Source organism: Primulina huaijiensis, chromosome 11, assembly GCF_012295235.1.
Source record: "Primulina huaijiensis isolate GDHJ02 chromosome 11, ASM1229523v2, whole genome shotgun sequence".
Classification (NCBI taxonomy): domain Eukaryota; kingdom Viridiplantae; phylum Streptophyta; class Magnoliopsida; order Lamiales; family Gesneriaceae; genus Primulina; species Primulina huaijiensis.
The window spans coordinates 16,364,397-16,382,658 of record NC_133316.1 but is presented as its reverse complement, the minus strand read 5'-3'; the positions used below and the strand labels follow the sequence as shown (position 1 = coordinate 16,382,658).

General features: G+C 34.6%; 2 protein-coding genes across 2 annotated transcripts; both read left to right on the top strand.

Annotated features, from left to right (window-relative positions):
- Window positions 1-2,964: 2,964 nt before the first annotated feature.
- On the top strand, window positions 2,965-12,781 carry LOC140987079 (heat shock factor protein HSF8-like). The gene is made up of 2 exons (XM_073455470.1): window positions 2,965-3,420; window positions 11,279-12,781. The coding sequence occupies exons 1-2, from the start codon at window positions 3,142-3,144 to the stop codon at window positions 12,578-12,580; spliced, it is 1,581 nt and encodes a 526-aa protein (XP_073311571.1). The 5' UTR covers window positions 2,965-3,141; the 3' UTR covers window positions 12,581-12,781.
- A 3,837-nt stretch (window positions 12,782-16,618) lies between these two features.
- On the top strand, window positions 16,619-17,182 carry LOC140988429 (uncharacterized). Its single transcript, XM_073457441.1, has one exon. The coding sequence runs from the start codon at window positions 16,619-16,621 to the stop codon at window positions 17,180-17,182; it is 564 nt and encodes a 187-aa protein (XP_073313542.1).
- The last annotated feature ends 1,080 nt before the right edge of the window (window positions 17,183-18,262 follow it).

The window sequence follows — 18,262 nt, the reverse complement described above, 5'->3', positions numbered from 1 at the left end:
GAACCTACTGGTTTTGCACAAACTTGATTTAATTCATCGGTGTTCAGTATTTCAAGAACTAAGCTATTGTAGCTTAACGATTATCTCGCAAATCGATCTTATCATCTTCCCTTCACAAATTTTAACCACCTTCTCTGAGAAAATCTCCTCCTCCACTCAATATTATCACTCGCCATCTCTCCAATCTTCAAATTGCAGGGAAAATCATCGGGAAACTCCATATCTCCATCAAGGTTAAAGCATGGCTCCCAAGAAATCCAAGGTAACTAATCCCTCATCTTCTTCGAGTCACTCCGGAAGTTTTATGTCCAAGGAGGCTATGAAATGATATGAGCTTGCTAAAACTCTTGGAAGCCCCATTCCCGAACATGGATTCAATTTTTCTCCTAGGAAAACTACAATTCATTTTAGTATTCAAGCGAGGGGTGGTAAAAATTTGGCAATAAAACTAAGGCTGCGGTTGTGCCAGTTGTGCGAGAATTCTATGCTAATGTGACGGAGAGATCCGATAGTAAAGCCTTTGTTAAGGGTAAGTTGGTGTCATTTGAGTCAAAGACGATAAATGAATGGTTGGAAACATCGAAGGTTGATGGAACGATGTTAGAGGCATTGATGGATAACCATATTATGATTTAATTCTTTAGACTTTGTGCTATCCGGTCAACATTGAAGACACCAAATTAATATAGTTGTTTTGTTGAAAAGTTCCTCAAGTTAGAGCCTCTTTTTCGTATTCTTTTCTATCTAAGTGTCTGATGTCGACGTCCCATACAAGTTATGGGCAAAAGGAGAGAACAAATGTTGTTTATGTTCTTGTGAAAGATATTTCAATAACTATGGGTAAACTCATTTACTCACAAATCAGTCTATTCACACAGCTCTAATATCTGCCTTTTGCTTCCCACTATTATTTATTGAACTGTGTGCCCAAACGGGAGCCGTTATTTGTGAGGATGAATAATGATTACAACCAATTGACGATTCTAATCTAAAAAATGAAAGGAAAGTGTGTTATGGAATTCCCATAGGAGGAATACACTGAGGGAGGATCAATCCAGACATCGTTTCCACCACATCTTCATTGTCGCCTCGCCAGTACAAATTGGATGAATTATGTTTGTGGGCCACGTACTAGAATCAATGTCAAACGGTCAAAACGCATACTTAACTTCGATGGACTCATTGTTGTGAGGCATCGCCACTCAAATAGAACTTGATCCATCTGCCTACTCACAGTCTCCCCGTACATTCCTCCATTCCAATTCCAATATGCCATCCCAGACCCACAGGATCATAAGGTAGGTGTCTCACCACCTGAGGAGAAAGATGAATGATCAGGGGAGTTCTTTTTTTTTATTTTGTTTTATTTTCTTTTCTTTTCTATTCTTAACTATTGTCCATACTCTTGCATTCACTTGTTTATGTTTACTGGTTGTATGCATTGTATGTCGTCTAGTGTATTGAAGACATTGCACGACTTTAGTATAGGGAGGAGGTAATACGTTTCTTTTATTTAAATGTGGTCTATTTAGTATTTAGTTTGCATTAGTCATTATTAGTCCTGTGGAAGCTAGTTCAGAATAATGGGATGGTGATCTTTAACCAATGATGAATATGAATTTATGACATACATACCCATTGATCTTGGCTTTTCCATTTGTTTAGGACACCTCTCTTTTTTGAAACATAGAGTCCATTTGAAGTGCATGCTACTAGAAAAAACAAAACACACATGTTCACGTTCAATTAAAAAATTTAGTGTTTAAATTTAAATGGGTGTGCGATAACTTGTGTTATGTTATATATAAATAGCCAAATTATGAATATAAACGATATGGTTTTGTACTTATATCTCACATTTTACTTCATCTAATTATAAGTTATAAAATTAATGGAATATAAATTAAATTAAATCAAATCAAACAAAAGGGGGTAACATAATTTAAACTACCTACTTCTGCATGCGTTGCATGCATATACATTTTATTAAATAAATAATTTTTATTTTTTAATTTGGCCATAGCAATAAGGAAGGGATTGTGAAAATTGCGATGCATACGAGGTTGGGTTAGGTTTTTGAAAAATACTGATATTCACATAAAATTATATGCGTTTTGATGGTTTCGAGTAGTTACGAAGTTTTTAGAGTTAAAAAATTACAAAAATAAATATCTATTGGACGAAGATACTAAATCAAATGTAGTTTTCTTTTGTGATAAAAAAATAAAAATAATTAAAGCATTGGTGGTACGTGAGATTAATATTTATATATATGAAAGAAGAAATTGCTCATTATAATAGGTATATAAAATACAAACACTACAAAAAAAATTCGGTCTTAGCGACGGAAAAAACCGTCACCAAATTTGGCGACGGCGTTTTTTAAACCGGTGTTAAAATGGTTTTTTTTGTAGTGAAAGGTAACTCGACCTTAAAAAATGGTCAAAATCGGACCAAAATGATTGTAAAACAATTTCTCATTTTTATTTTTATTTTTATTTTTTATTTGACATTATATATATATAATCAATAAAATAGTAATAATTTATTCAGATGTTTAATAAATTTCATGAAAACTCTCAATTAGATGTTTGAGTTGGTTGAGTAGACAAGAATTTGATATCTCTTATTAACATCTTCTCGGATGAGCTCATTTTACAAAGTTTGCCGAATACGAGTTACCTGACTAGCATGATTTATAAATTAATGTGTTCGTCTGAGATTTACCTAGTGCACTGAAAGATAGCATCTGCGAATTTTCATAACATAAAAAAATAAAATAAATACTCATGAAATAATACATAGATATAAATATAATTGTAAAATAATTAAATAAGAGGTGCGATCGAAATTGTTGCTTGCACCCTATAAAAAAAAATTTATACGGTGCAATTCGATTTGCAGGTTGGTTTTTAAAAATATTTGATTATCCGTAAATGTAATATAAACTTTGACAACGACGTCGTCGTATCTACCACTGCAAGTTCTCAGCCCACGCAAATCTCTGCCTTTCCTTTCCTATATAATAGGGTTTGTTTTCGAACTCCTCTCAAGAATTCCCTGAATAGTAGAAGAGTAGAACAGCAGAAATCCCGTCAATTTAGCATGTAATTATCAATTTATTTTGTGGGTTTCTGCAAAATGGTGGCTTCTACTTCTCGGTCCTCTTCAATCGACGGAAAATCGGACGGTGACGGCCCTCCGTTGCCTGCTCCGATGAGCTCGATGAATGCTCCTCCTCCGTTCCTAGCGAAGACATATGAAATGGTTGATGACCCCACCACGGACAAGATCGTGTCATGGAGCGATATGAATAACAGTTTCGTGGTTTGGGACTCCGCTGAGTTTGCTAGAGAGTTGCTGCCTAAGTATTTCAAGCACAATAATTTCTCCAGCTTTGTTCGCCAACTCAATACATACGTATGATTCCTTGAAACCTGAGTTACTACTAGTTTTTGGGTCTCCATTTTTATATAATTTGATTGATTGGGTTTAATTGGTTTCTTGGAGTTTTTAGCCATTCAAGTGTAATTTCTTCTATTTGGCTTTGTTTGAATAATGTTTGTTATTGTTTTTGTTCATCTATTTTCGTGTGGTCATTTAGGTGATTGATTCTTCAATTATATTTTTGTCCACCGATGGTGTATTTCTTGCATATTATTGGGTTTAATTTGATTCTTGGGAGTCTCTCTTTGGCCCCAGTTGACTGTTCAATGCACTATTTCTTTGCTATGTTGTTGTTATTTGTTATAATATTTGACTTTCTTTCCATAATTTACGTGTTTAATAGCTCAATAATACCCATGGTTCGCGGTCGCTGAACGGAACGGTGGCTGCTGCTGCCAAGTTTCAGGCTACCGTTTTCTTTGGACCGAAATTCGCGGTCGTTGCGGAACGGAACAGCAATTTCGGTGCTGTCGCGGCCGTTGCATAACGTTTTCTGTAATTTTTTCAAATTTTCCTAATATTTTTCAATTAAATTTTTTTGAAATTATATAATTACATCTATTTTTATTATAAAAGTACTCCGCGAGAACCGTTCCGTGAAATGTAAATGAAACTGGAACAACAACCTATATGATGTTTTCCGCTACCGGGACGCGAACCATGATAATACCTGTCTGTGGAAGACCCTATTGCGCTAGTTTTTTCCTTTTTGTGCGACTTTATTCATTTCTTAGAGTTTCTTGGTTGATTTATGGTTGAGTATGTGTTGTTATTTATGTGATTTGCCTTGTGCCCTGCAAAACTCATTAACTTTAATGTTTATTTATTTTAGATGTTTGAGTTAACTTAGGGTGTGCAATCTATTGGGTAGCTGATTCGATGTTTTACTGTATGTTGGTGTCTGCTTATATTTGGGTTAATTGCAATTTAACTTTTACAAAGGATGAATCAATTATGTGGTTTATGGGAGAATCTAGGAACATTGAGCTGCATTGTTATGTGAGAATATTTTCTGCATTGAGTTTAATTAACTTGGACTGGAATTTGTGAACGTGAGTAGTGTTTCAATTTCATCACCATGTGTGATGTTCAGCATCTTATCAGTGTTTGAATGATATAATTCTGAAGTTATATCTTTTATGGTGTAGATAATTCAGAAAAAACTAGGTAGGATTGCTATTTTCGATAAAAAAATTTCAGATAGTTAAATGTGGGTTCGACCAGATCTATTTGTCCTAGTTGTTTCCTAGGTGAATTTAGTATTACTTGGACTTTAAGGTCATGGAAATTAGCATCTCTATTTATGAGTGTGATATGAACGTAAGCCTGTCTTTCCCATTTTTTTTGTTTGTATTTTATGATAAATGTGAATCCATAAAAGAATGACAATGTTAGCTTCCATTTACTCTGAATCCAGCAGTATTTTTTGAGGCCAATACGGTTTTTAAACCGTTCTTATTGAGTTCTTCCACTCGTACCTGATGCCATAATTCTTAACGCCTTAAGAACGAGTGGTAGATCTTCAAGATCCATGTCTTCTTTTCTTTGTAGAGCTCTTTAGTTTCTCCCTGGATCTAAATCTGATAATGAGGGTAAGAGATTGGGAATGTGATAAAGCGTGATCCGTGGACCATAACCATTATATAGATAATGTTTATCATTATATTCTGATATTTCTGTTTTAAGCCATCATAAAAACAGAAATTCCTAAAACAGAAATTATACTTTTGTCTCTGCACGTTAAAGACCAACAACCTATCAGATACATAAAAGCCCGATTAACCGAAACTTTAATCGATCACTTTAATTTGGGCTTAACCTTAATAGACACTCACAACACATAATTATTCGTATATAAACCCATACAATATAAAATTGATCCAACAATCTCCCACTTCGGCTATATTGTAACTTTATAATTATGTTTTTGTGAAAATAATCTTATGAGTTCAAAACTGTTGTCATTTTCCAAATTTCCAAATGTATCTATAATTAGTCTGGTTCATCTATCATATCAACATAGGATCAAAGTATTATTCGCTAGACTTATGTAACTAGATTCATCAATGGTCACATATGCCAAAACAGCTTAATGACAGATTATGATGTGGGTGTGTAACTGAATATTCTCGATTGACACAACACAAAACTTTTGTTTGGTAGCCCCTTAGTTAGCGGATCCACAACCATGAAGTTTGTACTGATATGCTCAATAGGCAATTATCCACTCTGTAATCTTTATTTAACCAGAATTTTGATGTCAATATGGTTTGACTTCGTCGAGTTCCTGTTATTGGAATATAAAATTGATGATTTATTGTCGCAATCTAATCATAGAGGTCTTTCAATACCATCAACAATGTGCGGTCACATGACAAAATTTTGCCATCATATTCCATGATTTGATGCCTAATAACACGCTATAAACTTAGGTGTCATGGTCGAAGAGGCAATAAGAGTCTGTTTTTTCCAAGAAATGACATCTCCACCAAGAAGAAAGATATAGCCCGACGTTGATTTCATATTATCTTAACATCCAGCAAAATCGGAGTAGGTACCCAACGATCTCAAGCTGATAAACCCTCCGATATATGAACATGTAATTTTTAGTTCTATGTAGGTAGCATAAAACCCTTTTGACTGTTTTTCAATATTCCACTCTTGGATTACTTAGGTATCTACCCAACATTCCTGTCACGTGTGCAATATCCGGACGTGTTAAGTCTCTTTCCTCGAAATTATTCTTAGGGCACTGATTGAGACTAAATTTGTCTCAGTTAGCAACAAGGAAATCTGTTGGTTTATAGTCATGTATCCCATATTGCTGGAGAACTTTTTCGATATAGCCTTTCTGTGATAGTCCAAGAATACTTCGAGAACGATCCCGATGTATCTGGATATCCAGTACAAAAGATGCATCACTAAGATCTTTCATCTCAAAATTCTTAACTATATAAATCTCTTGATTTAATGCAATAGAATTATATCATTGATAGCGAGTAGAACGTCATCAACGTATAAAACCAGAAAAATATATTTGCTCCCACTGAACTTATGATATACACAATGATCGACCAAATTCATATCAAAACCAAACGAGCTGATCTTTTGATGAAACTTAAAATACCATCACCGAGATACCTGTTTGAGTTTATAGATAGATTTCTTGAGTTTGCAAACCATGTTATTTTGGTCTTGGGACACAATTTTCTGGCTGCATCATATAAATTGTTTCCCCATATGAATTGTTCCATCAATGTCACCATTGAGAAACATAGTCTTTACATCTATCTAATGTAGCTCAATATCGTAACGTGCTATCAAAGCAGTTATAATTCTTAAAAAGTTTTTCGAAGTAGTTGAAGATAAAGTTTCTTTATAATCAATGCATTCTTTTTGTGTAAAGCCTTTGCACAAGACGAGCTTTAAATCTTTCTACATTGCCTTTCAAATCCCTCTTGATTTTAAAAATTCATTTGCAACCAATGGGCTTCGCACCTTTAGGCAATGGGACAATTGTCTTTCATGGAATTTATCTCCTCATTCATGACATCAATTCAATTTGGATAGTTAAAACTTTTCACTGCTTGACGGAAATTGATAAGATCATCCTCGATCATTCCAATGTCTACCTCATGTTCTTGAAAAAATACAATATAATCATTTGACGCTGTATTTCTCCGCTCTGTAGTGAATCTCCTTAATGACATAGGTTATGAAGGTGCTTGAGTTTATTCATCTTGAATGAGAGGATCTCCAATATTTTCTTGGTGCATTGTGTCTTGGTCTAGGTCAGGAATATGATCCTGATCGATGTCCAAAACACCTGTGAGAAATATTCATTTTCAAAGACAATATCCTTAACTGTATCTCCCCCCGCAAACTCAGCATCCTTAAAGAACCAGGCATTTTCTGATTCGAAAATCGACTTACTTGTGGGATCATAAACCTTATACCTCTAGATCTTTCAGAGTATCCAATAAAATAACAACTAACTGTCCTCGAGTCCAGTTTCTTTTCATTAGGCTTATATGGCATTGCCTCAGCTGGACATCCCCAAACATGCAAATGCTTGAGACAAAGTTTTTTGCATATCTTAAGTTCATACAGTGTTCTAAATGGTGGTCGAGGCGGCCGCCTAGGCGGTAGGCAGCCCTCGACCGCACCGCCTACGTATGAGGCGGGTGTTTTAGGCGGCCCAAGCTATAGGCGTTGGGGAGGCGGGTCGAGGCGATGAGCAGGCGGACGAGGCGACGAGGAAGCGGGCAGTCAGGATTTTTAAGTTCTAGTCAACAAATTTTAAAAACATAGTCAAAGCCAACAAATTTTAATAACCCATCCTCTCAAGCAAGTGAAGCTCAAGGTTGGCTTGTTGATGATGGTGATGAGGATGAGGTCGAACCGGGTTCAGGACTTACTTGGAGAATGGTAGCGGAGGCCTCGGGAGCGGACGAAGTGCTACAACCAAGGACAAGTGCAAGGAACATCCCCATTAGAAACTTGACGAAGATTTAGATACATCGGAGGAGGAGAACGAAGATGTTGATTTTGAGTCCGATGATGAGAGGATCATGGATGTAGTAGATGGTGCATATGTAGATGATTTGAAAGATTAGTTATGTTTAGTCTAGTACTTGTTCTAAATTTCTAATGATGGATAATGGATTGACACTTTGAAATTTAAACTTAATTTTTTGGTAAAAGTAACTATATTACTTTGTTAGCATAATAGCATTAATATGTTGATGAATCTTTATTAATTATCTTTTTAGTTTGTATTTATATATTTATTTGCATATTATATAGCTGATATTATATTGTATGAAGCTTCTTTGTGCTTAAATATTATTTACTTACACATCTTATATAAAAAATGATTACTATTTGTGATTATATTGCATGATTGTATATGATTATCTATAAAAAATTGCTTAAAAAAATTCAACTGCTTAGGCGGCCGAGGTGTGACCGCCCCGCCACCGCCTGCTGCCTTTTACAACCTTGAGTTCATATGAGGTTTTGGTCGTTGTTTTAGTTGGAACCATGTTAAAGATATACGTTGCAGGCTTTAATGCTTCTTCCCAGAGTGAGTCTGGTAAGGTAAATGACTAATCATATTCTTACCATGTCCTTAAGCGTTTTGTTTCGTTTTTCAGCAACACCGTTCATATTGGACGAACCCAACATATTATACTGTGAGATGATACCGCATTCCTCTAGAAATATAGCAGAAGATCGTGGACGTTGTTCACTGTAACTGGCATATCTACCATAATAATCATCACTAAGTCTAATATGACGCTTTTAATCTTTAAGCCGTGTTGATTTTCAACTTCAACTTTATAACTTTTGAACACATCCAATTAATATGTCTTTTCATGAATGAGATAAATGAAGTCATACGTGGAAAATTGTATGTGGAAGTTATAAAATATTGTTGACCATTCCATGAAGCCGAAGGGAATGGTCCACAAATATCAATATGTATAAGTTCCAAGATGTCTGAACTCCTGTTGAAATCAAATATCTTTTTGTTGGCTTGTTTGCATTTTATACAATTAACATAATTATTAAAATCTGTGTAATATAAAGGCTCGAGAATTTCGTCTGTCATGTACGTATTCTCTTTTTGGAGATATGATCTAGTATTTTGTGCCATAAAGCAGTTTAATTCTCACTGATTAGTTTTTTTAAGTGCATCTACCGATTTGTTGTAATTCATTAAATGAAACAATAATATCCAATAAATAAAGATTATTGTATCCTAATGAAGACACAGAACCAATCAATTTGAATCATTAAACAAACTGAATATTCATTTTCCAAAAGAACAAGAATAACCGAATTTGTCCAATATAGTAATGAAAATCAAATTCTGTCTAAAATACGATACAACAAATGTTTCAAATAGATTCAAATAAATTCCAATCTTTAACAATAATCTAAACTTCCCTATTGCCTCTAACTTCAATTTTGTTGTCATCACCAACATAGACAATTTTTTTCGGCAATCCTGCATAGACACATTGATGTGAATTGTTGAACCAAACTCTATGCATCACATGTATCTAGACACTGAAGTTAAATTAACCTCAGAACAAATTATATTCAGAAGCACACCTTTCTTAGCACGCCAAGCATGATAATTGGTGCATTGCTTCTTCATATGCCCATCACTGCCAAAGAAGAAACAACCAGAACTTTGAGAATCACTAGGATTTTTCTGCTGTTTCTTTGGAGGCTGTGTATCTGCAGCTTCCTTATCCTTCCTTTTCTTTCCTTTATCCTTTGAGACGGAGGCATAATGAACATTTTCTGTCTTGTCTTGCTTCAACCATTCCTCTTCCTGAACACGATGTGATATTAACTCATTCGGAGACCAAGTATTTTTCTGACAGATGTAGCTCACCTTAAACAAATTAAATTGTGTTAGAAGAGATATTAAAATCAGATGCACCAACAAGTCCTTATAGAGGTCAAGCTTAAGTGCTTTCAGCCTTGAAGCAAGATGAAACATTTCTTAAGTGTACTCCTGAATATTGCCTTTAGTTATGTACCTCATTGAAACTAAGCTTATCAGGAGTGTACCAATTTCAAATTTTTCATTGTTAGTAAACCTCTTTTCGAAGTCCTTGAGGAATTCTTTAGCCGTAGCAATATCTCTAGGCGTGTCCCTGAAAGTTTCTGGAATAACCCTTTTTCATTATCATCATACACATGTAATTCAACTTCTCTCATCTTTCAAACTCCGTTTTCTTAACAGAGGCATTCTTATTAGTAATGATAGGAGGAAAGTCAACCTTTGTCGCAAGGTCCAAATCCATGACTCCAAAAACTATACGCAAATTCTTTTGCCATGATTTGAAATTCGAGCATTTTATCATATGAATGAAATTAATGTTGGAACTAATATTCGCTGGAGTCAAATCTGAATAGACAACAAAACCACAATATACATGTTCAATAATTATCCATATAGAATAATCAATAAATTCAAACAATGTAAACCCCATAATAGGATATCGAGCACTCCATCTATATTCTATCTTTGGAGAAAACATTAACTTGTAAGTGATGTCATGTCGCATTATTCAGTCACTAATAAAAATTATCATGTCAAATAACAACTTTCCATTCGGCCGATTTATTATTCACATGAAACCGAACAACTATCACATGTTTACCACCACAAGTGCATATGTAATTATATTAAACATTGACATTTCTTTGGGGCGATCAACATTCATACAAATTACATACACAAAGCATGTTATATTTCAAAATAAATTAATCTCCACAAAAGATGGCACTTTGGCGAAATTTTATTTCCATCGATCCTTTTTAAAAAATATATATAAATTTATCATTATTTGAAAATTGAGAATGTTATATAAACAATGTTTATCGTTATATTCTGATATTTATGTTTTAACTCATTATAAAAATAGAAATTACATTTTTACCTCTACACATTAAAGGCACACGACCTATCAGATATATTAAAACCCATTAACCAAAACTTTAATCGGTCACTTCAATTTGAGCTCAACCTTAATAGAGAACCCATAATAGATAATCATTCATATATAAGCTTATACTATAAAATTGATCCAACAATTTCTTCTTTCTTGCTGGGAGATACATTAATATAATCAATGTTAGTCTAACTACGGGATTAATTTTGAGTATTTGGCTTTTGGAAAATGCCTAAAGAATCTAGAATTTGATTTGTTTCGTGGAAGTTCTCACCAGATATGGTATTCCCATTTATTGGAAATTTTGTTTGTATTAGAAATTGCATGATATAGTTATAATTGAATTGGACAACCAGGGTTTTCGAAAGGTTGATCCAGACCGGTGGGAGTTTGCGAATGAGGGTTTCTTAAGAGGACAAAAGCATCTTCTTAAAGGTATTAGTCGTCGGAAACCCGCACATGGACAGACTCAGCAACAGCAACAACCAATTGTACAGAGTTCTTCTGTTGGAGCCTGTGTTGAGGTTGGTAAATTTGGGCTCGAAAAGGAAGTTGAGAGACTTAAAAGGGACAAGAATGTGTTGATGCAGGAGCTTGTCAGGTTGAGGCAGCAGCAACAAACCACAGATGGACAGTTACAAACAATGGTACAGCATCTTCAGGGTATGGAACAACGTCAACAACAGATGATGTCTTTCCTGGCGAAGGCTGTGAATAGCCCTGGATTTCTCGCACAGTTCATGCACCAGCAGAATGATAGTAGCCGTCTTGTGACCGAAGGCAACAAAAAAAGAAGACTGAAGCCAGATGGCGTTTCAGATGACAGTTCCTTTGGCAGCTCCTTTGATCGTCAGATCATTAAGTATCAGCCTCTGATAAATGAGGCGGCAAATGCAATGCTTAAGCAAATCATAAAAATGGATTCTTCACATAAGCTAGAAACCTTCGGTAATGATTCGGATAGTTTCTTGATTGGTGATGGTTCATTACCATCTGATGAACTAGTCTCCAGAAACTCCCCTAACCGTGTGTCTGGGGTGACTCTTCGAGAGGTGCCCTCTACTTCAGAGCTGCCATTCATGTCATCAGGTTTTCCAGTTGAATCTTTTAGTTCTGGAGTAGTACCTGAGGTTCAATCAGCCTCCCTTAACTTGCCTGCTGAAATTGTAAGTGATCAGCATTTGGAGACGAGTCCCATTATCCCTCCGCTGGCTGGTACTGTAACGCCGGAGTTCTCTGAAATCGTACCAGAAATCGATGCTGATATCATGAGAATGGAAACAGAAAATTGTATTTTCTTGGATCCTAGTAACAAAATCACAATTCCCAGTGTTGGATTTTCTAGTGATCATCAAATGGAATGGGATGAAGACGAACTCCCTGAAGTTGGAGATCCTTTCTGGGAAACGTTTCTTCGAAGTCCAACTGCATTTCTGGCTGAGACTGACTTGAATTTAACGGATGAAACTCTTACTGCCAAGACTGATCCAGATTTAACAGAAGAAACTCTTTCTGGTAAGACTGATCCGATTGTGTCATGTGAAACTCTTGAGATAAGCAAGAGACAGCCATTGGAAAATGGATGGGACAAATCTCAGAACATGGTGCAGCTCACCGAGCAGATGGAGCATCTTTCATCCGATTCCAGTAGAGTTTGAAAAGGTTGGGTCTGTTAGTGAATGTGAACCTATAGTTTTGTGTGATTAATGAGCCTCGACTTCGCCATTGAACAAAGAAGATCTTGCAGTCTTATTTACTGTTGCACTCTTTGCACATAGATGAAAAGTTGCTTTGTTTAGATATACCATTAAACTAAACTTGTTGGTTGAATAAAAGCAGTTTGGTGGCTTAATTTGATTGTTATGGCGTTTATTTAACTCAAAAAGCAAACCAGTTGTGCTTGACTAAATTTATCTATAAGCTATTGTGTCTTATTAATTAATTTATACGCTTATAAATTGCAAAATTTTGTTTTTGCAGTGCACGATACTGAAAAAAATAATGGCGATGACAATTGATTTACTATGATACTAATAATAACATTAATTATTCATATTAATAGTGGTTTGAATTATAATATTATTAAAAAATAAAATTAACTCTAATATTGCTAAATAATATGTTGAAGTAGGATAGAATAATCGAAACATGTCTCTTGAGCTGCTATGTAATTTAAATGATTTGAGTTGTATCGTTACCACTGGTTATAACTTTTGGTGAAACAATAAGATTTTCGATCCTACAATTAGTATTAGAGTCAAAGTCACATGTTCGATTTTTATTGATTAAAAATAGTGCAATTATTTGGATGAAGATTCCTAAAAGCACTCTATCATACATAATACATTTATAATAATATCAATAATTATGATTGTGGTATTATGATTTTAATAATAATATCATTAACTAGCAATTCATAAAACCACAATTATTATTATTATTATTATTATAATATTAAAATTATGGTCATTATATTTTGTTATTTTATTTTTTTAGCTTATTTTTATTATTCCTATTACCATGCATTATTTAGTGCTGTAAATGTTATAATTATTAATAACAACATTGTTATTATTATTATAATCATTTAATTAGTGTTAATAATATTTATTGTTATTATTATAATACAATATTATTCTTTCAATAAATAAATTATTTAGTATTATTATTATATAAATCATTAATAATATACATATCAGTAATTAATGTTGTTATTATGTTAATTTGAAAATACATAAGTTTCAGTGATAGCAAACAATATCGAGTTGTTTTAAGTCCAATTGTTGTTTGAGTGTATTTACATGTTTCAAGCTGAATTCTTTGAAGTCAAACCGGACAACTTTTTCATCAAGATTCAAGCTGAATTGTTTCAGTTCAAGCCGCACTCTAACCAGATCGCATCAGAAGCTCAAGCCGCAGAATGATCCTAGTTGATCATATCTATCAGATAAAGTACCTTTGACAGATCATGTACAATATCCGACAATTCTCAATTGACAAGAATATTCCCTAAAAAGTTTGAGATCGGTAAACTTTTCAGAAGTCAAAGCCGTATATTACAAGGTGTATTAAATGTGCATTAAATACAGCGTAATATAAAGAAAAATTGACAATGTCATCTTGTCGGATGCAAGTATATATGATCGTTGGAAAGTTTCTTACTGTTGAAAGAATTTTCAGTAGATAGGCAGATTCAAGACTGAAAGAAACACGAAGACTTAAGCTTTCATAATCTGTTATCTACGAGATCTCTAGTACTCCTATTCTTTCAACTCCTATTCTTTCAATATCAAGATGCTCATATTTGCATATGCTTATTCTAGGGACAACTAAAAAAATAAGATTAATACATAAAAGATTTTAAAAAAGAAAGACTCTGACTTTTTTTTTAAAAAAAAAGGAGTTGACTCTTGATTATTATATTAAACCTTAATTGAACTATCAACTTATTAAATTAATTATTCTCTTCTCGTTTTTTCTCTTTCTTCTCAGTCGACCCACTTCTTCTTTATTCCCGGGAAATTTGGGTTACCAGCTGTCCAAATGTAAAAACCTCATCTACCACATCAACGGCAGTCGCATTACATTAAATAGAAGTTGACAATCTGTTGTTGCTCATTCTTCAGATTTAGATCTACTCCTATTGCCCGATTCTTCTGTATTTGAAGACCAAGTCGTCTGTTTTTGAAGAAAAAACACAGTAGGTTTTCTCCATTTTCATTGAACCCCATTCATTGTTTTCTTCGTGTAGCCATCTACCAAAATTAACCTAGCCGAAAATTAAGTCTGTCGTTGAAGAAGAATTTTTTTTTTCCTCAACTTGGTCGACCATTCTCGGTCGACCAAAATGGTCGACCAAGAAAGAATACTTCTTGGTCGACCGAACAAATTTCGGGTGGACCTAGTGTGGTCTTTTTTTATAATTATAATTTAATAAATTTTGTCCATTCTAATTATTATATGTTTTGTTGACTAATTATCATATGTTTTGATGAATTTTGTAGATATGCCAATAGTTATTGTTGTTCATTTCGATGGGAAATGGGAAAACGAGGAGCTGATATATAAATGGAATCCAGGGCCCAATGCAAAGTTTGTTGCTATTCTAGTGGACGATGATATTTGTGATTTTGAAAATTTAAAAAGTGAACTATATAGAGCTGGAAAATTTGAAGATAGTGCCATCTTGAGGATGAGTTATCTTCTAGATTTGCCGTGCAACATTCAACCGATTTACATAGAGAATGACCATGATTTGAAAGCATATTTTTATCTTGGTTGTCCGAGAAATAGGCCAGTGCTTCAAGTTGAAATTGAACGTGCTGCTTCTGTTGATATTTTTGATAATGTGCACGAAAGCAATTGCAATTTTATCGAACAGAGACATTTTGATGATTATTTTCACTTGAATATTGTTTCTGTGGATGGTAATAACAGCACTAACTTTTTCGACGAAGCACATAACATGGATGCCGTGCATGTGGATCGTAGTAACACAGACGAATTATATGATGAAGCACGTAATGACGCAAACGAGGTCGAGGCAAATCTTGTTGCAAGTGCTGACGCAAATTTGGTTGCGGATGTGAATATTGATAATGATACATTTTCATTCACGGATGGTTCAAACTTGTTTGTTGGTCAAGAATTTCCAAACCGAGAAGTAGTGAAAAAAAGAGATAAGTAGAATAAGTTTGGAAGCTTGCTTTGAATTTGAGACAGTTAAAAGTAACCAAAAAGTGTACGCCGTAAAATGTGTAGTGTCTGATTGTAAGTGGAGAGTCTGGACCTCAAAGATTAGGAATGATTCACATGCATTTTCTGTTCGGACATATGGCAATACACACACATGTGGTTTGACTGGGAGACGAAAAAGAATCTGTGGAGCGAGTTCTGCTGTTGTTCGTGATATGTTGGTGGATAATTTCCAAGGTCATCCAGTGCCAATTGTACCAAAAGCGGTGATGGCGATGATGCGCAATAGTATGAATGCTGATATATCATACTACAAGGCTTGGAAAAGGAAAAAACTAGCCGACAATATGTTGAAAGGTGATCCTACGAAGATTTTTGCTTTATTGACTTGTTATTTGCACATGGTTGAGCAGATGAATCGAAGAAGCATAACAGACATTTTTGTCGACGAGGAAAATCGATTCAAGTATATGTTTCTTGCCTTTGGTGCATGCGTCAGAGGATATCGAAGTATGCGGAAAGTTGTATCAGTTGATGGTACGTGGTTGAAGGGCAAGTATAATGGTGTTTTACTGGCGGCATCGGCACAAGATGGAAATTATCACCAATATCCTTTGGCATGGAGAATCGTAGATGTCGAGTGTACTTCATCGTGGAGTTGGTTTTTGACGAAGTTGTTAGAAGTAGTACCAGACGAGGATGAATTGGTGATAATTTCAGACAGGCATCAAGGAATCATTATTGCGGTTTCTACTGTATATAGAAATGCACATCATGGTCATTGTACGTGGTATTTATCCCAAAACCTGAAAACTAGATGCAAAAAGAAGGGTGCAACCGAAATGTTTTTGCACATTGCAAAAATTTATAAACCTTTCGAGTTTGATAATGCATACAATGAATTTAGGAATAGATATCCTGAGACAGCGTAATTTTTGGACGAGAGAGATTCACTTGATAGATGGACTTGAGCATATTGTCCAAAGACCCGTTACAATATTATGACGACAAACAGGGTTGAGTCGATCAATGCTAGATTACTTGAAGACAGGAAGCTGCCAATCATTGCACTCTTACATTCTTTGCAGAAACTGGCCTCATGTTGGTTTGCCCGATATCGCCACGCATCAATTGCAAGTAACACTAATCTGACCCCTTCCATCGAGGGGATTCTTCGTAGCCGATTCACTGATGCCCAGGGAATGCAATTTTTTGAATTAGGTCGTCTGGAGTTTGATGTTAGGAGCCGTGGACATTCGGCCATAGTGGACCTGAAATCAAAAAGATACACATGTCGAGTATTTGATATTGATAGAATTCCATGTGTTCATGTCATTGCAGCCAATTGGTTACCGAAGATTGATATATATGATCTGTGTTCAGAGTACTATTCTACAATGTCATTATGCATGGCTTACTCAGAGACTGTTTACCCTGTTCCAGAAGAAAATGAATGGCCACGCAACATTAATTTTCCATTAGTATTGCCTCTTTTGGTAGAGAAGAGAGTTGGCAGAAGAAAACAAAACAGAATTCCTTCCATCGGTGAATTCAGCAAAAGATAGAATCATATGCTGCTGGATGGTCGACCATTAGTTTGAGGGTCAACCAAAGTTTTATTTTTGGTCGACCATTAGCCCGATGGTCGACCATTGGATTGATGGTCGACCAAAGTTTTATTTTTTGTCGACCATTAGCCCGATGGTCGACCATTACATTGATGGTCGACCATTAGCCTGATTCATATGTAAATTATTTCACGATTCATATGAAAATTATTTGAATCATATGTAAATTATAACATATAACATAATTTTGAGATTGATTCATATGTTATATGTTATAATTTACAGGTGTCACGATCTAAAAATTATGTTATATGTTATAATGTACAAGTTTCACGATCTCAAGTTTATGTTATATGTTATAATTTACTATAACATATAACATAATTTTGAGATTGATTCATATGTAAATTATAACATATAACATAATCTTGAGATCGTGAAACTTGTACATTATAACATATAACATAATTGTGAATTTACGATTCATATTTTTTGAAATGTAACATCATTTTGAGATGTAAATTTTGAGATCGTGACACCTGTACATTATAACATATAACATAATTGTGAATTCACGATTCATATTTTTTGAAATGTAACATCATTTTGAGATTGATTCATACGTAAATTATAACATATAACATAATTTTTAGATCGTGACACCTGTAAATTATAACATATAACATAATTTTGAATTTACGATTAATATTTTTTGAAATGTAACATAATTTTGAGATTGATTCATATGTTATATGTTATAATTTACTATAACATATAACATAATTTTGAGATCGTGACAAAAAATCCTAAACCCTAAACCCTAAACCTAAAGCACTGTGGTCGACCAAAAAAGAGAGTGGTCGACCAAAAAGCACAGACTTGGTCGACCATAGTTTGTATGGTCGACCAAAAAGGAGAGTGGTCGACCAAAAAGGAGAGTGGTCGAGGTCGACCAAAAAGCACAGTGGTCGACCAAAAATTAGAGTAGTAGACCACAAAACACAGTGGTCGACCAAAAAGAGTGGTCGACCAAAAAACTAGAGTGGTCGAACAAAAAAATACTATGGAATTACATAA

Coding starts and splice junctions, on each gene's coding strand:
- LOC140988429 (XM_073457441.1), top strand. CDS start 16,619: ATGACGACAAACAGGGTTGAGTCGATCAATGCTAGATTACTTGAAGAC.
- LOC140987079 (XM_073455470.1), top strand. CDS start 3,142: ATGGTGGCTTCTACTTCTCGGTCCTCTTCAATCGACGGAAAATCGGAC. Junction 3,421..11,278: donor TTCGCCAACTCAATACATAC/GTATGATTCCTT, acceptor TTGGACAACCAG/GGTTTTCGAAAGGTTGATCC.